General features: G+C 48.6%; 1 protein-coding gene across 2 annotated transcripts in view; it reads right to left on the reverse strand.

Moving 5' to 3' along the window:
* LOC147751019 (uncharacterized) overlaps positions 1–14,157 on the reverse strand; it is a 355,587-nt gene that overhangs the window by 108,691 nt on the left and 232,739 nt on the right. For both annotated transcript variants that reach the window (XM_086918906.1, XM_086918905.1), the window contains exon 7: positions 13,504–13,659. In XM_086918906.1, coding sequence (XP_086775032.1) covers positions 13,504–13,659 — 156 coding nt within the window. The remainder of the gene's footprint in view (positions 1–13,503; positions 13,660–14,157) is intronic.

Here is a 14,157-nt window from a genome sequence, read left to right on the forward strand (position 1 = left end):
TGAACTTCTCCTTCCTGAGGAAGCCATTGATGCTCCAGAGGTCCAAGATAAGGCGTAGGCATCCTTTGCCTACGCCCTATAGAAAGTAGTAGGAATGGCAACCACGTACTACTTCTGGCCCAGAAACGCGCTCGATGGCCCCCTTGGCCAAGAGGGCCATAACTTCCTCCTGCAGAAGTTGCAAGTGAACCCCAGACATGCGGTGGCACTGCGGTGGCATGGCTGGAGGGGTCGCCTTGAAGGGGAGGGAGTAGCCCCATCAGACGATTTGCCGCACCCACCTGTCCGATGTGATGGAGCGCCAGTGGAGGAGGTGATGGCGGACCCTGCCCCCCACTGGCGTCAAATGGGCCTGAAAGCTCGGACTAGGAAGGCTTTGAGGCAGATGCTGCGGGAGCGGATGTGGACTGGCCCCGCCGTTGTCCCCCGGCATCGCCACGGCAGTCACCATTTCCACGGCCGCGTTGAGGCTGGTTCTGCGGCCTGTGGCTTGTGAGACGTGAGGGGGTGCCAGTTACTTGGCCACGAAAGGGACGAAAAGCAGAAGTTTGCTGGCGCTGGCCAGACAAGCCCAAGGACTTGGCCGTAGCCCTGGAGTCCTTGAAATGCTCAAGCGCACTGTCTGCTTTGTCGCCAAAGAGGCGACGGCCATCAAAGGGCATGTCCATGAGCGTGGCCTGGACATTGCCCGAAAAGTTGGCGGACCTCAGCCAGGCCCGGTGGCGAACCACCACCGTCGTGGGAAGCTCCCTTCCCAGGGAGTCCGTGGTATCCAGTCCACATCTGATAGAATAACGTGCTGCATCCCAACCCTCCGCAAGGGCTTGGACGAGTCGGGCCTCCTCCGGGCACTGGGGCAGCACGTCCGCAACCGTGTCCCACAGGGAGTGGGTAGAACGGCCCAAAAGGGAAGCGGTGTTGATAGACTGCAACCCCAAACTTCGTGAGGAGAACAGTTTCTTGCCAAACTGATCAAACCTTTTGCATTCCCGATCCGGGGGACGTAGACGCCTGATGACCACGCTCTCTGGGTGGGGTGCACGGACAGAAAGCTATGGTTGCCCGGAGCCAGGCGGTGGCTTCTGACCACGTTCCAATCCACAGGGGGCACTGTGGAGGGCTTGGACCAGGTGCCCATCAGAGCGTCTGTGTGCCTCATCGAACGGCATCAGAGGCTCCGAGGAGCTTACTGGCGGCGGAAGAACTTCAGTGAGGAGGTTAGTCCTCCCGGCCGCAGCAGGGAGCTCAAGAGCCAAGGCCTTGGCCGCCCTGCGCAACACCACACCATAGGTAGCACCCTCCTCCGTAGCCATGGAGGGAGGAGAGATTAATCCAGTGTCGGGCAAAGTGTCCAACCCACTGGCCTTCCCCTAGCTCATCTGCACAGACCCAAAACTCTTCAGTGACCGCTGGCAAGGTTTCACTAGTCAAGTCCCAGATGGCATAGGTATAATGGCCAATAGCTGCCATGTTTTCGTGGAGCACGTATGACACATTTGTAAGTTTGACGTCTTTGTGTTAGATTTCCATGACTTATGCGAGTCGCTGACACTATCATTAGTAGAACAAGGCTCTGAAGTCTATGTAATGAGCTGTATTTCAGAAAGTACTCCACATTTTACAATGTATTAGTTTCAAAATAACCATAAAACAGCACTGATGTTCCTAAAATGCATGTGCAAGCGGGAAGTCACATTGTGTGCTCTCAGTAGTCTACTAGGTATCCTTATTTGTGGCCAGGAGTGATGAGTGTCAAATAGTGGAGACCTATGCCTTCATTCACAGCCAGTAAAGGAGCAATCTTTGTCATCAGAAGCAGGGAACACCTTCAAGAGGCACATTTCACACTGAGCTCTGAATATATATATAAATATATCAATAGATCTCTGGCAATTATTGGGCGAGTTAATGACATTGGGGGTTAGAATATTTCAGAAAGCTCTTCTAATCAATAAATATAAAAGTAGAAAGCTGCCGTATTTAATGCCACTAAACTTGTCAAATGCAGATAGTCTAATGCTCAGTTAAAGAATGCTTCTGGTTGCCAGTCGCCAGGACACCATAGCCCCATTCATGATGTTTGATAAGCCAGCAGCAGGTGTGTGCATTGTTTCCAGCATATGTTAACCAAGACTACAGTTCCCAGAAAGCAGAAACCTTGCTTGGATTAGGTCTCATTCTGGGGAAAAAAAGACCACTAATGTGCAGTTGGCCGTGTGCCCAAGTGTGATTGCGCTGCTGCACTTCTGATAGCTGCACCCTGTATGATGGACTGTTTTCCCATAGAACATTGAAATCATCTCCCAGCCTCCATCAAGTTGCCAGCTGCACAACTTTGGGCCTCAGAAGATTACTGCTTGAAAAAAGAAAAACTTGCTTACTTAGCCTCACAGCTTTTGGATTGGTGCAGAATTCCCCACACAAGTTTAGCAGCCATTTGAAGATATCCAGCCATAGAACCTCTGTTTCAAGCCCCATAGCAGCTGTCTGCTTGGGGCTGGCTCAAATCATTTGAGGATATAACTCACCAGGTATGGCTGCCACCGTTTTCCTAGACTCCCAGAAGGGTGTCCACGGGAGTTCCACAGGGCTCTACTTTGAGTCCGCTTCTCTTTAAACTTTACGTTACTCCCCTGATCTATTTAGCAGTGGAATCGGGAGCGAAGATCATAGCTTATGCCGATGACACTCAGCTCCTTTTTACCTGGAAGGAAAACGACTTGTCCCCAAACCAAGCTAAAAACTGTCTTTCTGCCTTTTTCAAATGGCTTGCACTTTCGCAGCTTAAGTGCAACCAGGACAAGTCGGTGACACTTTTGTATGGCACCTTCCACCCCCTCATTTTAGGGAAGCACTTTGGCCTTCAGAGTACCCTATGCCAAAGTCTATTGGCAATCCAGTTAAGAATTTGGGGGTGTGGTTTAGAGAGGACCTCTGGTTCTCCCCACAGATAAAGAGACTTGCTGGCGTGTTCTTTGGCACACTGAAATCGCTCAGAAAGTTCCTTCCTCTACTCCCCAGACCAGCTAAGGAAATGGTGACACGAGCCCTCATCTTGTCATGCATTGACTATGGCAATGCATTGTACATCGGCTTGCCTGGCAATCAGTTAAAAAAACTACAAATAATACAAAGTGCTGCTGCTAGAGTTCTGCTTGGCGTTCCTGGAAGATCTAGTATGACAACACCTTCGGGACCTACATTGGCTTTTTTTATCCAGTTCCAAGCCCTCATTCTCGCTTATGGAGCTCTACATGGATGGGGGCCACCCTATCTTAGGAGACGCTTTAGCTTCTACGAGCCCAGGAGGAACTGCGCCCAGCTGCGCAGCGTCTAGCAGTGGTCCCCCGCTTTCCCCTCACTCGAGTGGGGGGTAGCTCTCCATCTTTTAAGGCAGCAGAAGCCTGGAATACGCTACCTTTTGAATTACGGAACATACAAGAAGCAACTACAGACTGTTTTTAGTTAAGCTGCGCCACTTTCAGTTTTACTGCTTTTCAGATGGCTTCCACACCAGGACACTGAGTAGCAGTGCACGATACAAATGCCCATAACATAACATTTAATACCCTCACTGGTAGATGTGTAGCCGGAATGTAAACCCTGCCTGATATCTGTAACTGGGTTCCAAAGCTCACCTCTCTTGCTGAGCAAGCTGCTACTGGATTTGAAGGAGGAGAGGAGAAGAGCCAGTCTTTCTCTCACTTGTATTGCATTATTTAAAGTTACCGCTCACTGTGATCCAGGCCGAGCTAGTCTGAGTTGAGAACGTCTGATATTTTCCTCAAGTGGAGAGCGGCGCTATCACAAAACACCTACAGGGCGCATGACCAAGGCTCCAGCCACAAATTATCACCACAAACCCTGTACATATCCATAGCAATCTCACCTCTTCCGGACCATGGGTTCTGACTGCTTGGCGCACAGCATTATAAGTTGAGCGCTTGCACCGACTTTACACACACAGCCATCCAAATGCATCGAGCAATGGAAGAAGTCTTCTTGCGTAACTAAGGATTTCAGTGTGGGGATGTGGGTGCAAGCACAAAAATGCATTAGTCTGACCGCTGCCTGGCACTTGGCAGGGATGAATGGTCTAACCAGCAGACCGTATTGACCAACTTTGTGCCAAGCTGGCCAAATAGAACATTCACTTCCTGAACGCCTCAATTCTTTTTAACTCCCTATCTGGAAGAGTCATGGGACATTAATTGGGATTCACTGTGCAGGTAGAGGCCTTGACCACCAAACTTTCAGGAGTAGGATGGCTCATATTAAAATCCAGGCTACTAGATGCTGGTCAGTGGCGTTTGGGTACTTGCCTGTTCGCTGGTAGACAAGAGCAAGACTTAGCCTGAGTGCGCATAAGGCTGTTACAGTCATGGCTTCATTAAATGAAGTAAGGGCTCAGATGAAGCTGGCTTCGGGTGCAAACCTCTGTAAGGACATTTATCTTGACTTCAACAAAAAGCACCTGTAAGTTTAGGACCTCAGCCGCATGTATAATATGGCAAATGAAGCATTCTCCTGCATTGGGGTCCAAGGAGCCAAATCAACCTAGTTTTAGGGGGATGTATCAAGCTCACTTGCCTCCTGAAAATTCATGTATACACGTTTATCATTGTAATATGGGGTAAATCACCCCCATTATTAACATCTTCATGTGGTAGCAAACTCTGGTCAGAATCTGAGCTAAAAGAATTATGGTACCTCTGAGGAAGGCTCTGTGGTTGATGAAGTCTTGTCAGAGTGTATAGGAACAGGGTACACTGGAGTCGACTTATCAAGCGATATCAGTCTGGCTCGAGATAGATTCATTTCAGGATCAAGCACTGAAGTCAGTAGGGGCTTGACAAGAGTCAACGTCGGGACAAGTATCAATGAAGGAACCGGCACAGGTTTTGGAGCCCGAGTGGCAATTGGCACCAGAGTTTGCGCAGAACCAGATGCAGGTTCAAGATGCTCAAAGGACTCAGAGGGTGGACTAGACTGCTGTAACCTGACTGGAGGTCCCTTCAAAACCTTGGAGCCTGATGGAATCCCAGAGGGAACCACAAGAGTGGCAAAAATATGCAGCATTGCCTTCTTAAAGACCCAACTTGCTGCAGGATCGCAGATGGCCAGAGGAATTCAGGATGAAAAAAGACCAGTTGCGGAATCAGCTCCTCAAGAAGGCATCAGGAGCAAGATAGAGTGGCACCTTGAAGCCCTCCCAACTTCTTTCTGAACAGAGTGGTGGGATGAATTTGAATCCCGCTTTGAATCCTTATGCGACATCAATTTGCACTTCAATTGACTAGATGACGGACTACGAAGACATGTCACATGAACAGCCTCGAGAGCAGGAATGGATCTGCGTTCTCAACTTTGAGCAGGACTTGCACAAGGTTCGAAGATTTCTTTCGGTGTTCAGCGACATACAGGTTTGCTTCACTGTCTCCGATCACCTTTAAAGTGTATGTACATTCTCCACCCACTTGCCCAGAGCCTAAACATCAGAGACAGATTGTGTGGGTACTTCACCGGCATGTTTCGAACAGTCACAGGGACATTAATTCCCTTGCACACAAGGAAAGAGAATTTTAAAGATTCGTCAGTCATCGAAAAGGGGAGTGGAGCTCTGGCTCAGTGTTTGAAGGCATAGAAAGAAAGGAATGAAGGTCTGCACACAGGGGTAGGGCGTATAAGTGACTCTTCTTAGTCACTTTCACACCCTCTGACAAGAGGAGCCATACTGCTGTAAAAACCTACAGATGCAGCCTGACACCTGGAGAATATTCTAGAGTGAAGAATCGGTGGTTAGAAGTATCCACAGAATCAACATTCCCTAGTCCCTATGCCTGTAACACCACACTTAACTGATGAATGCAAATCAACACTAAATTCCGGCTCCCACACTCCCAAATACCCCTTACACAGCTGACTGCTATAATACTGCAAAGCTCTAACTCTCAACAGCTTATGCTTTTTGAAAAAATGTGGCCAACAATACCCAGAGGCTACTGCCTGTGAGGAGTCCGTTGTTAGAGGGCTCCTGCATTTCGATGTACCTGCTTGCATCTTTGGAGGGCATATATACTCACATTTTAAAATGTGCTATTCTTTTTCTAACACTGTCCCTTGAAATGTGTACATGGGCCAAGTAAGGAGAGAGGAGCAAGTCTCCAAAGAGAAGGAATCCGTCCTACTCCCTTCTCAGCCACCTATCTCCCCTGCAGTCTCTAATCACTTTGAAGGGGGCTGTACAATGTGCTCCTATAAACACAAGAGGAAAATGCACTACTTGCCTGCACGTATCCATAGAGACTTAAGAAGGTACACAAAAGCGCTCACTATCAAGACACCACAAAATGGATTCCAAAGTACCATTCATTTCTTTTGAAAGAATACACAGCATTAGCCTAGTGGGAACATTTGCCTTTTCTCATCCTCCGCTCAAATAAATGAGAAAACCAGGAACAAACAGTTGTGCATACCTAACAAAGGGTGTAGACGTCATTCTAAAAAGTTGAAATAAAGACAGCTCTCTTCATTAATGACAAAGTGCTACCTAGTTTGGCTTGAATAGTCCTATGCTGACCAAGGATCATGAGAGGAGCTCATAACGAATATGCTACTTACCAGTATGCATCTGTTCTTGGTATGTAGGGCTGCTGACATTCATATCTGTGCATAGATCGCCACCTAGTGTTGGGTCCGGATGATTGCACATTGTTGTCCTGGAAGAGTCTTCAAAGTATCACGAGATAGGTGGCTCCTCCCCTGGACTACAGTGCGCATGGGCATCCTCTCCATCCTCAGATTGTTTTTCGCCATTGTGGCAGAGATGGAGTGTAGTACAGTAAGTGATGACCATGCTAAGAGTAATTCTGAGTGCTGCAGCCGCTACAGGCGCTGGGGAGGAGGGCGGGCGATAGGAATGTCAGCAGCCCTACATGCCAAGAACAGATGCATACTGGTAAGTAGCATATTCGGTTCTAGGCATGTGGGCTGCTGAATTCATATCTGTGCATAGAATATATAGCAGTCCCTCTGCTTAGCGGCGGCTGCCCGTGCCAGCTGCAGCAGTCTGAAAAAGTGTTTTTAGAACAGCCTGCCCTACAGCTGCCTGCTGTTTGGAGTGCACATCTAGGCAGTAGTGTTTTGTAAATGTGTGTATGGTAGACCATGTGGCTGCTCTACAGATTGCCTCTTAAAGGAATGTTTCCAAGGAAAGCCATGGATGCCCCCAACTTTCGTGTTGAGTGGGCTCTTGGGGGAACCGTTAATGTGCGCTTAGCCTTTTGATAGCAAATCTGTATGCACTTAACGATCCACCTGGCTATACCTGCTTTTGAAATGGGGTTGCCCTTGTGTTGTGGTGAAAAGGCAACCAACAGTTTAGTCTTCCTAAAATCTTTTGTCCTATCTATGTAGTACATTAGAGCTCTCTTGACGTCTAGTGTGTGAAGCATTCTTTCTGCCACCGAATCTGGATTTTGGAAGAACACTGGCAGTTCTATAGTTTGATTCATATGGAACTGTGAAACCACTTTAGGCAGAAACTTAGGGTTAGTGCGTAGTACCACCCTGTTGGAGTGAATCTGTAGGAATGGCTCCTGGATAGTTAGTGCCTGAAGTTCACTAACTCGTCGTAGCGATGTGATTGCTATTAGGAAAGCCACTTTCCACGTCAAGAATTGTATCTCTCATGAGTGTAGAGGCTCAAAAGGTGGTCCCATCAGCCTGGTAAGGACCACATTCAGGTTCCATACAGGTGCTGGTGGGTGTCGGGGAGGAATAACTCGTTTGAGTCCCTCCAGAAAAGCTTTGATGGCAGGCACTCTGAAAAGTGAGAGATGCTGCCTGTTTTGGAGATAAGCTGCTATTGCGGATAAATGTATACTAATGGAAGCATAGGCCAGATTGCATTTGTATAGATGTAACAGATAACAGATGATGTGAGTAGATGCATCTAGCGGATTAATGCCGTTGTTGGCACAATAAATGACAAACCGCTTCCATTTCGCCGCATAACATGCTCTAGTGGTGGGCTTTCTTGCCTCCCTTATGATATCCATACAGTCAGGAGGCAGGTTGAGGTAGCCAAATTCTAAGACCTCAGGAGCCAGATCGCCAGGTTGAGCTGTTACGGATCTGGATGCTGAATGTCGCAATGGCTCTGCGTCAAAAGTCTGGGCGTGAGGTGCAGCCTTTGATGCGGTACCACGGAGAGTTCTAGAAACGGGGTGTACCATGGTCGGCGTGCCCACGTCGGAGCAACCAGGATGAGAGTCACGAGTGCTGCTTCAGTTTGCGTGCCACTAGCGGTATTAGCGGTGCTGGGGGAAAAGCGTATGCAAATATGCCTGACCAGTTCATCCATATCGCATTTCCCTGCTAACTGCGGGTGTGGGAACCTGGCGGCAAAGCTTTGGCATTTTGCGTTTTCCCGTGTGGCGAACAGGTCTATCTCTGGATGACCCCACTGCTGGAAGTACAGTTGGAGTACTGATGGATGTATCTCCCACTCGTGCATCTGGTGGCTGTGCCTGCTGAGCAGGTCCGCCATCTGAATGTCCTTGCCTGGGAGGTGTTCTGCCATGAGGAAGATGTTTCTCTGAATGGCCCACTTCCACATGCTCTGAGCCAGATGAGACAACTGTGGAGAGTGTGTCCCTCCCTGCTTCTGTATGTAGTACATGGCCGTCATGTTGTCCGTCCAGATCAACACTACCTTATTGCACAAATGTACTGTGAATGCTTTCATTGCCATGAAGATAGCCATCAGTTCCAGAAGGTTGATGGGCATCTTCTTCTGCTGTGCTGTCAATAGTCCCTGCACTGTGTAGTGGAGTACATGAGCTCCCCATCCCTGGAGAGATGCATCCGTCAGTATAATCTGTGGCACAGGCTCTTGGAACGGTCGGCCCCTGCAAAGGTTTTGTGGGTTCCACCAATGCAGAGAGTTGTATGCGCGACCGGTCACCAACACTAGGTCTTTCAATTGTTCGTGAGCCTGATTCCACTGACTTGCTAAGCACTCCTGAAGCAGACGCATATGTAGTCTCGCATGCGGGACTATGAAGATGACTGCATGAACACTCGTGCTGGAAGCGAGTATTGTGGTTTGAATTTCCGTATCAGCAATTGTATGCTGTCTATCCTCACTGAATTTGGCTGTGCTTTGGCTGCCAGAGCGTCTATTGTCGTGCCCAAGTACTGCCGTACGTGGGCGGGCTGAAGGTGGGACTTTGGATAATTCAGTGAGAACCCCAGATCGTAAAGAAGGTGAATGGTGTGGGACATGTGGGCGGCACACTGCTGGGCCGACTTTGTTTGGATAAGCCAGTCGTCCACATAAGGGTAGACGTGAACGTTCTGTCTCCGTAGATGTGCAGCCACTGTCACCAGGCACTTGGTAAACACCCTGGGTGCTGTTGTCACTCCGAAAGGGAGGACCTTGAACTGATAATGCTGATCCTGAATGGTAAATCTGAGATATTTTCTGTGTGACGGGTGTAGCGGTATATGGAAATATGCATCCTTCAGATCTAGTGTTGCGAGGAAATCTCCCTGACTGAGTAACGGTAGAACCTGCTGTAATGTGAGCATGTGAAAGTTTTCTGATAGGATGTACTGGTTTAGGGGTCTGAGGTTCAGTATGGGTCTGAGGGACCCGTCCTTTTTTGGGATCAAGAAGTACAGCGAGTACACCCCTGTACCTTTTTGTTCCATAGGCACGAGTTCTATGGCTCCTTTTTGCAGCATGCTGACTACCTCCTGCTGCAATAACTGTAAATGCTCTGCGGACATAGGACGGTGTCTTGGGGGTATGTTGGGTGGAGTGGATGTTAACTCCAGACAATAACCGTACTGGATAAGCTGCCTCACCCACCTGTCTGTAGTGATGGATTTCCAGACCGGCAGGAACTGTTGTAGTCTCCCCCCGACCGGTGTGGTATGGTCGGGGGGCAGTGACCAGACCTCACTGTTTGTTAGTGGTGGAGGATCGGGAGTTGTTGTTTCCACGACCTCTGCCCTTGGTTCTGTTTCCACGATAGCCACCCCTATTGTTCTTGTTGTAGGTGGTCTGCGTGCCTCCTTTACTGTATTGTGCCTGCTGGGACACCTGGCCTCTGGAAGCTCCTCTATTGTTGGAGCGACAAAAAGAACCACCCCTGAACTGCTGCGACTGTAGAGCCCCCATAGACTTTGCAGTGCCTGTGTCCTTCTTAATTTTTTTTCTAAGGTGGTGTCCACTTCTGGGCCAAATAAGAAATCAGGGTTAACCGGCTGATTGAGTATGGTGGTTTGTATCTCAGGCTTGAAGCCGGAGATTCTCAACCAGGCGTGTCTTCGTAACATAACACTTGTATTAATCGCCCTGGCTGCAGTGTCTGCTGCGTCGAGCACACACTTAAAAGATGCATTTGATATAAGTTTCCCTTCTTGTATTAGCATCTCTGCTGTCTCCTTATACTCATCTGGCAAGTGTTGTAACAGGGTCTTGAGTGTATCATAATGAGCCCTGTCATATCTGGCTAAGAGTGCCTGTGTGTTGGAGATTCGCCAGACATTGGCCGCTTGAGCTGCCACCCTTTTCCCTGATGCTTCTAGCACTTAAGATTCCATGTGAGGGGGAGGAGCATCTCCCGTTATTTGCGAGTTCGCTCTTTTACGAGCATTGGAAACAACCAGAGAGTCCAACGGCAACTGTCCCTTGATATAAGTAGGGTCCACAGGTGCTGGTTTGTATTTTTTTTTTTACTTCTGGGGTTTACTACCCTTGCCCTTGTGGTCTCCTTAAAGATGTCTCCAGCGTGTTTCAGGACACCTTTTAGCATGGGTAGAGTCTTGACAGTTCTCTCTGAGGTTGAGAAGGTGTCAAACAAAAAGTCCTCTTCAATAGGGTCAGCATGGAGCTGGACATCATGATTTTTTGCTGCCCTCTCAATAAGTGCATTAAATGCAGCCGTGTCTTCGGTAGGTGAGGTTTTAATAGCATAGACATGACTGTCCGGGGCAGTTTGTGGATCCCCTGGGTCAGCAGCGTCTGTCCAGGGTCCAGGGTTCAGTGTGATCTTCTGGATCAGTGTCTACAGGATAACTGTAATCCTCATTGTCACCATCCCCTACATCCACATCTGACTGTGTGGGTGAAATAGGAGCAGGGTCTTGTCCATATGGTTGTAGAGGTTCAAAAAGAAGAGGTGACATTGCAGAATCTCTCTTTTTCTTCAATGGAATTTAATATGACGCCATAGGCTGTTCTGGGGCGATCTTTCGCTTGAAAATGGAAAGTCTACCAGTCTCAGCGTCGATGAATTGCCTCGACTGATCTTCCTGCAGAGGCTGTCTATGCTTGGTGGCCCCTTCCGTAGTTGTAGGCTTTGGCCCCATGGACACATTTTTGGCCGCTTCGACGCCCGTCTTAGGGGCGAACGCCTTAGGTACCCCTGTCGGCAGCAGTGTGAACTTAATCGGTGCAGACGACTTCGGAGGTTTACTGACTGGCTTCGGGGGTGGAGTGGCCTTCGGTCCGACAGTAATAGCCTTCTCTTTAATGCGTTGCAGCGAGTCCGACACCTGCTTCGAAAAAAAGGCGGATGGCTGTGTTGACTCGACGGGGTCTTTAGAGCCACTGCTAGTCGTGGACTCGAGGTCTTTACTGCCCTTAGCCTAGTCGAGTCGACGTTTAGGATCGAGAACGTTCTGAGTTTCGAGTCCCTTGTTTGGGTCTACGGCCTTCGGCGCCGACTTCTTCGGGTCGATGTCCTTGACCATTTTCTTCAGTGCCCCGGCCTTCGGCTCGACACCCTTTAGCGACCTCCCCGGGTCGATAACACTCTTCGGTTTCGTCGGTGCCGACGGTTCAGAAGCCTTCGATCTGACCAAAGTAATACGTACTTTCGGTTTCGATTCTGGCACTTTCGGTTTTGTAGACACCGATGCTTTTGGTTTCGATTTCGATCGATCAACTGATGGCTCGTTGGAAATGTCCGTAGCCGGGCCTTGAGGCGAGGCTGTAGAACTAAGCGTTTGATCTCGGGTAAGGCCATGTGGCGAACTCTCGACCTGAGCCTTATCGAGTGTTTTCGTCTCCGCCCCCGTACCAACGGTTGGGCCTAGCTCCTCGCTCGAGCTATCTTCCACTGCCCCAAAGGCCTCATCGTCGTCTCCTACCTCGTCGACGGCGTCTTCATTATCGACCATTTCCACATCTGCGTCGTAACTGGAGTCGATCTCCGATGCAGGATCAGACAGGTTCTCTTGAACTTCCTGCTCGACTCCCTCATCTTCCTCGGCATCGAAGATGTTCACCGGGTCAGGTGCCGTCTGCTGGGCCTCCATCCGCGCTGCGCGTCGAAGGCGAATCGTCTTCATGGAGCGGAACCGAGAACAAGCCATACAGCTGGCTTCATCGTGATCAGGAGACAGGCGCTTGTTGCACACCGGGTGGACGTCGATGTGAGGATACTTGGAGTTGCAAACGGGACATCTCTTGAACGGGCTCCGTTCCATAATGGATCGTCGATAAGGCCTCTGGCGTCGACCGGGCCTTTAGTGCTGAAAAGCCACGCGGCTCTTCTGACGACAATACCGACGATAACTAAAAAGCCTTTTGGCCAAATATAACGTTTTTTATCGATTCAGAACTTGAGTTAACAAATATACATCCGAACCCAATGGAGGAAAAAAACAATCTGAGGATGGAGAGGATGCCCATGCGCACTGTAGTCCAGTGGAGGAGCCACCTATCTCGTGATACTTCGAAGACTCTTCCAGGACAACAATGTGCAATCATCCGGACCCAACACTAGGCGGCGATCTATGCACAGATAGGAATTCAGCAGCCCACATGCCTCAAACTCTTAGCTCCTGCTTGTCAAAGGACAGCTCCGACAACCAGCTTTCAAATAGTTTGACAGTGTGAGCAAGAGATGCCCCTCAAGGGCAGGATCAGAACCTGAATGATATTCCTCAAGATAGACATTTTCAAACGGTTGTCTTACAAAAAGTTCCACTCTTGTTCTGAACATCTACACCAAACACTCAAACCTGTCATTAGCGTGTACTCTAACCAATCATGTACTGAAATGCTTTAGACACCCGCTGAATTCAATGCCATGATGGGAGGGTTAACCGTTTCTAGCCAATAGAGACTCTTTCTCCAGTCCAACTGCAGATGAAATTACATTTGTCACATATTTGCACCTTCAAAGACAAGCTTAAAATGCATTGAGCATTCAACAAGGCAATGTTTAAATTTTCTAAACGTAAGCTGAAGGTTTCACAGGGTTATGCTCTTTGTCAACGTATCTATCACATATCACTACCTACACGCGGGGAATATAAATGCCAAATCTTTCTAGTGGATGACATACCATTCAAATTTCAAAGTCCAAAAATAAAAAATGTATCAATTTATTCCAATCATAGTTGACAGTATTGTGTGGGTACACTCAAGTCATAAAGGTATCTGAAGCAATAAATGGATCCCCAAACAAATCAACACCTTACCCAGTACTGAACTTCACAGGCAGCTTCAAACTTGGACTCGTGGCCATAGGCTTTCTCGCAGCCCGAAATCAGCGGAGTCTTCTCTCCCTCATCTACCTCTGGAATGGCCTCACACTTCTGAAACCTCACGCAGCACCTCCTGTGAGAGATCGGACTCTGAAAGTCAAGGGAACCTCATGATTGAGAGCATCAAATAGACAGCCCAGTAAAGCCCACCCGGTACCATTTCTGAGAGCCCCCAAAACACATGCCACTTAAGTTTTTCAACAGCTCTCGCGTAAAAGGGAAAATAGAATTTCCTTTGTTACCGAATGCAAAAGCCCCTCTAGTATGCCCCCAAATGTTTGCAGGAATGTAGCATTTCTCTTCACTCCACTTACATGACCAGAGCAAGGCCATGGAGTTAAGACTTGAGTCGGACTAACCTCAAATAAAATGAATTGTTTCAGACTACAGCTAAGTACTTTAAATGCTTACTATTGTTCATAGAACTAGAGATTAGGTTACATTCTTCCAATAAACAGACAAGTGGGTGGACCAGACTTGTAAACTAGAAGAAGTAAGAATCTCCAAGTTATCATGGACAGCCGCGGCAACAGTGGGATAGAGAACTTAGTGTGGTGCTCCCTGATGAGCAGTGGTGTTATCGCTGTA

Source organism: Lissotriton vulgaris, chromosome 1_1 (assembly GCF_964263255.1).
Source record: "Lissotriton vulgaris chromosome 1_1, aLisVul1.2, whole genome shotgun sequence".
Taxonomy (NCBI): domain Eukaryota; kingdom Metazoa; phylum Chordata; class Amphibia; order Caudata; family Salamandridae; genus Lissotriton; species Lissotriton vulgaris.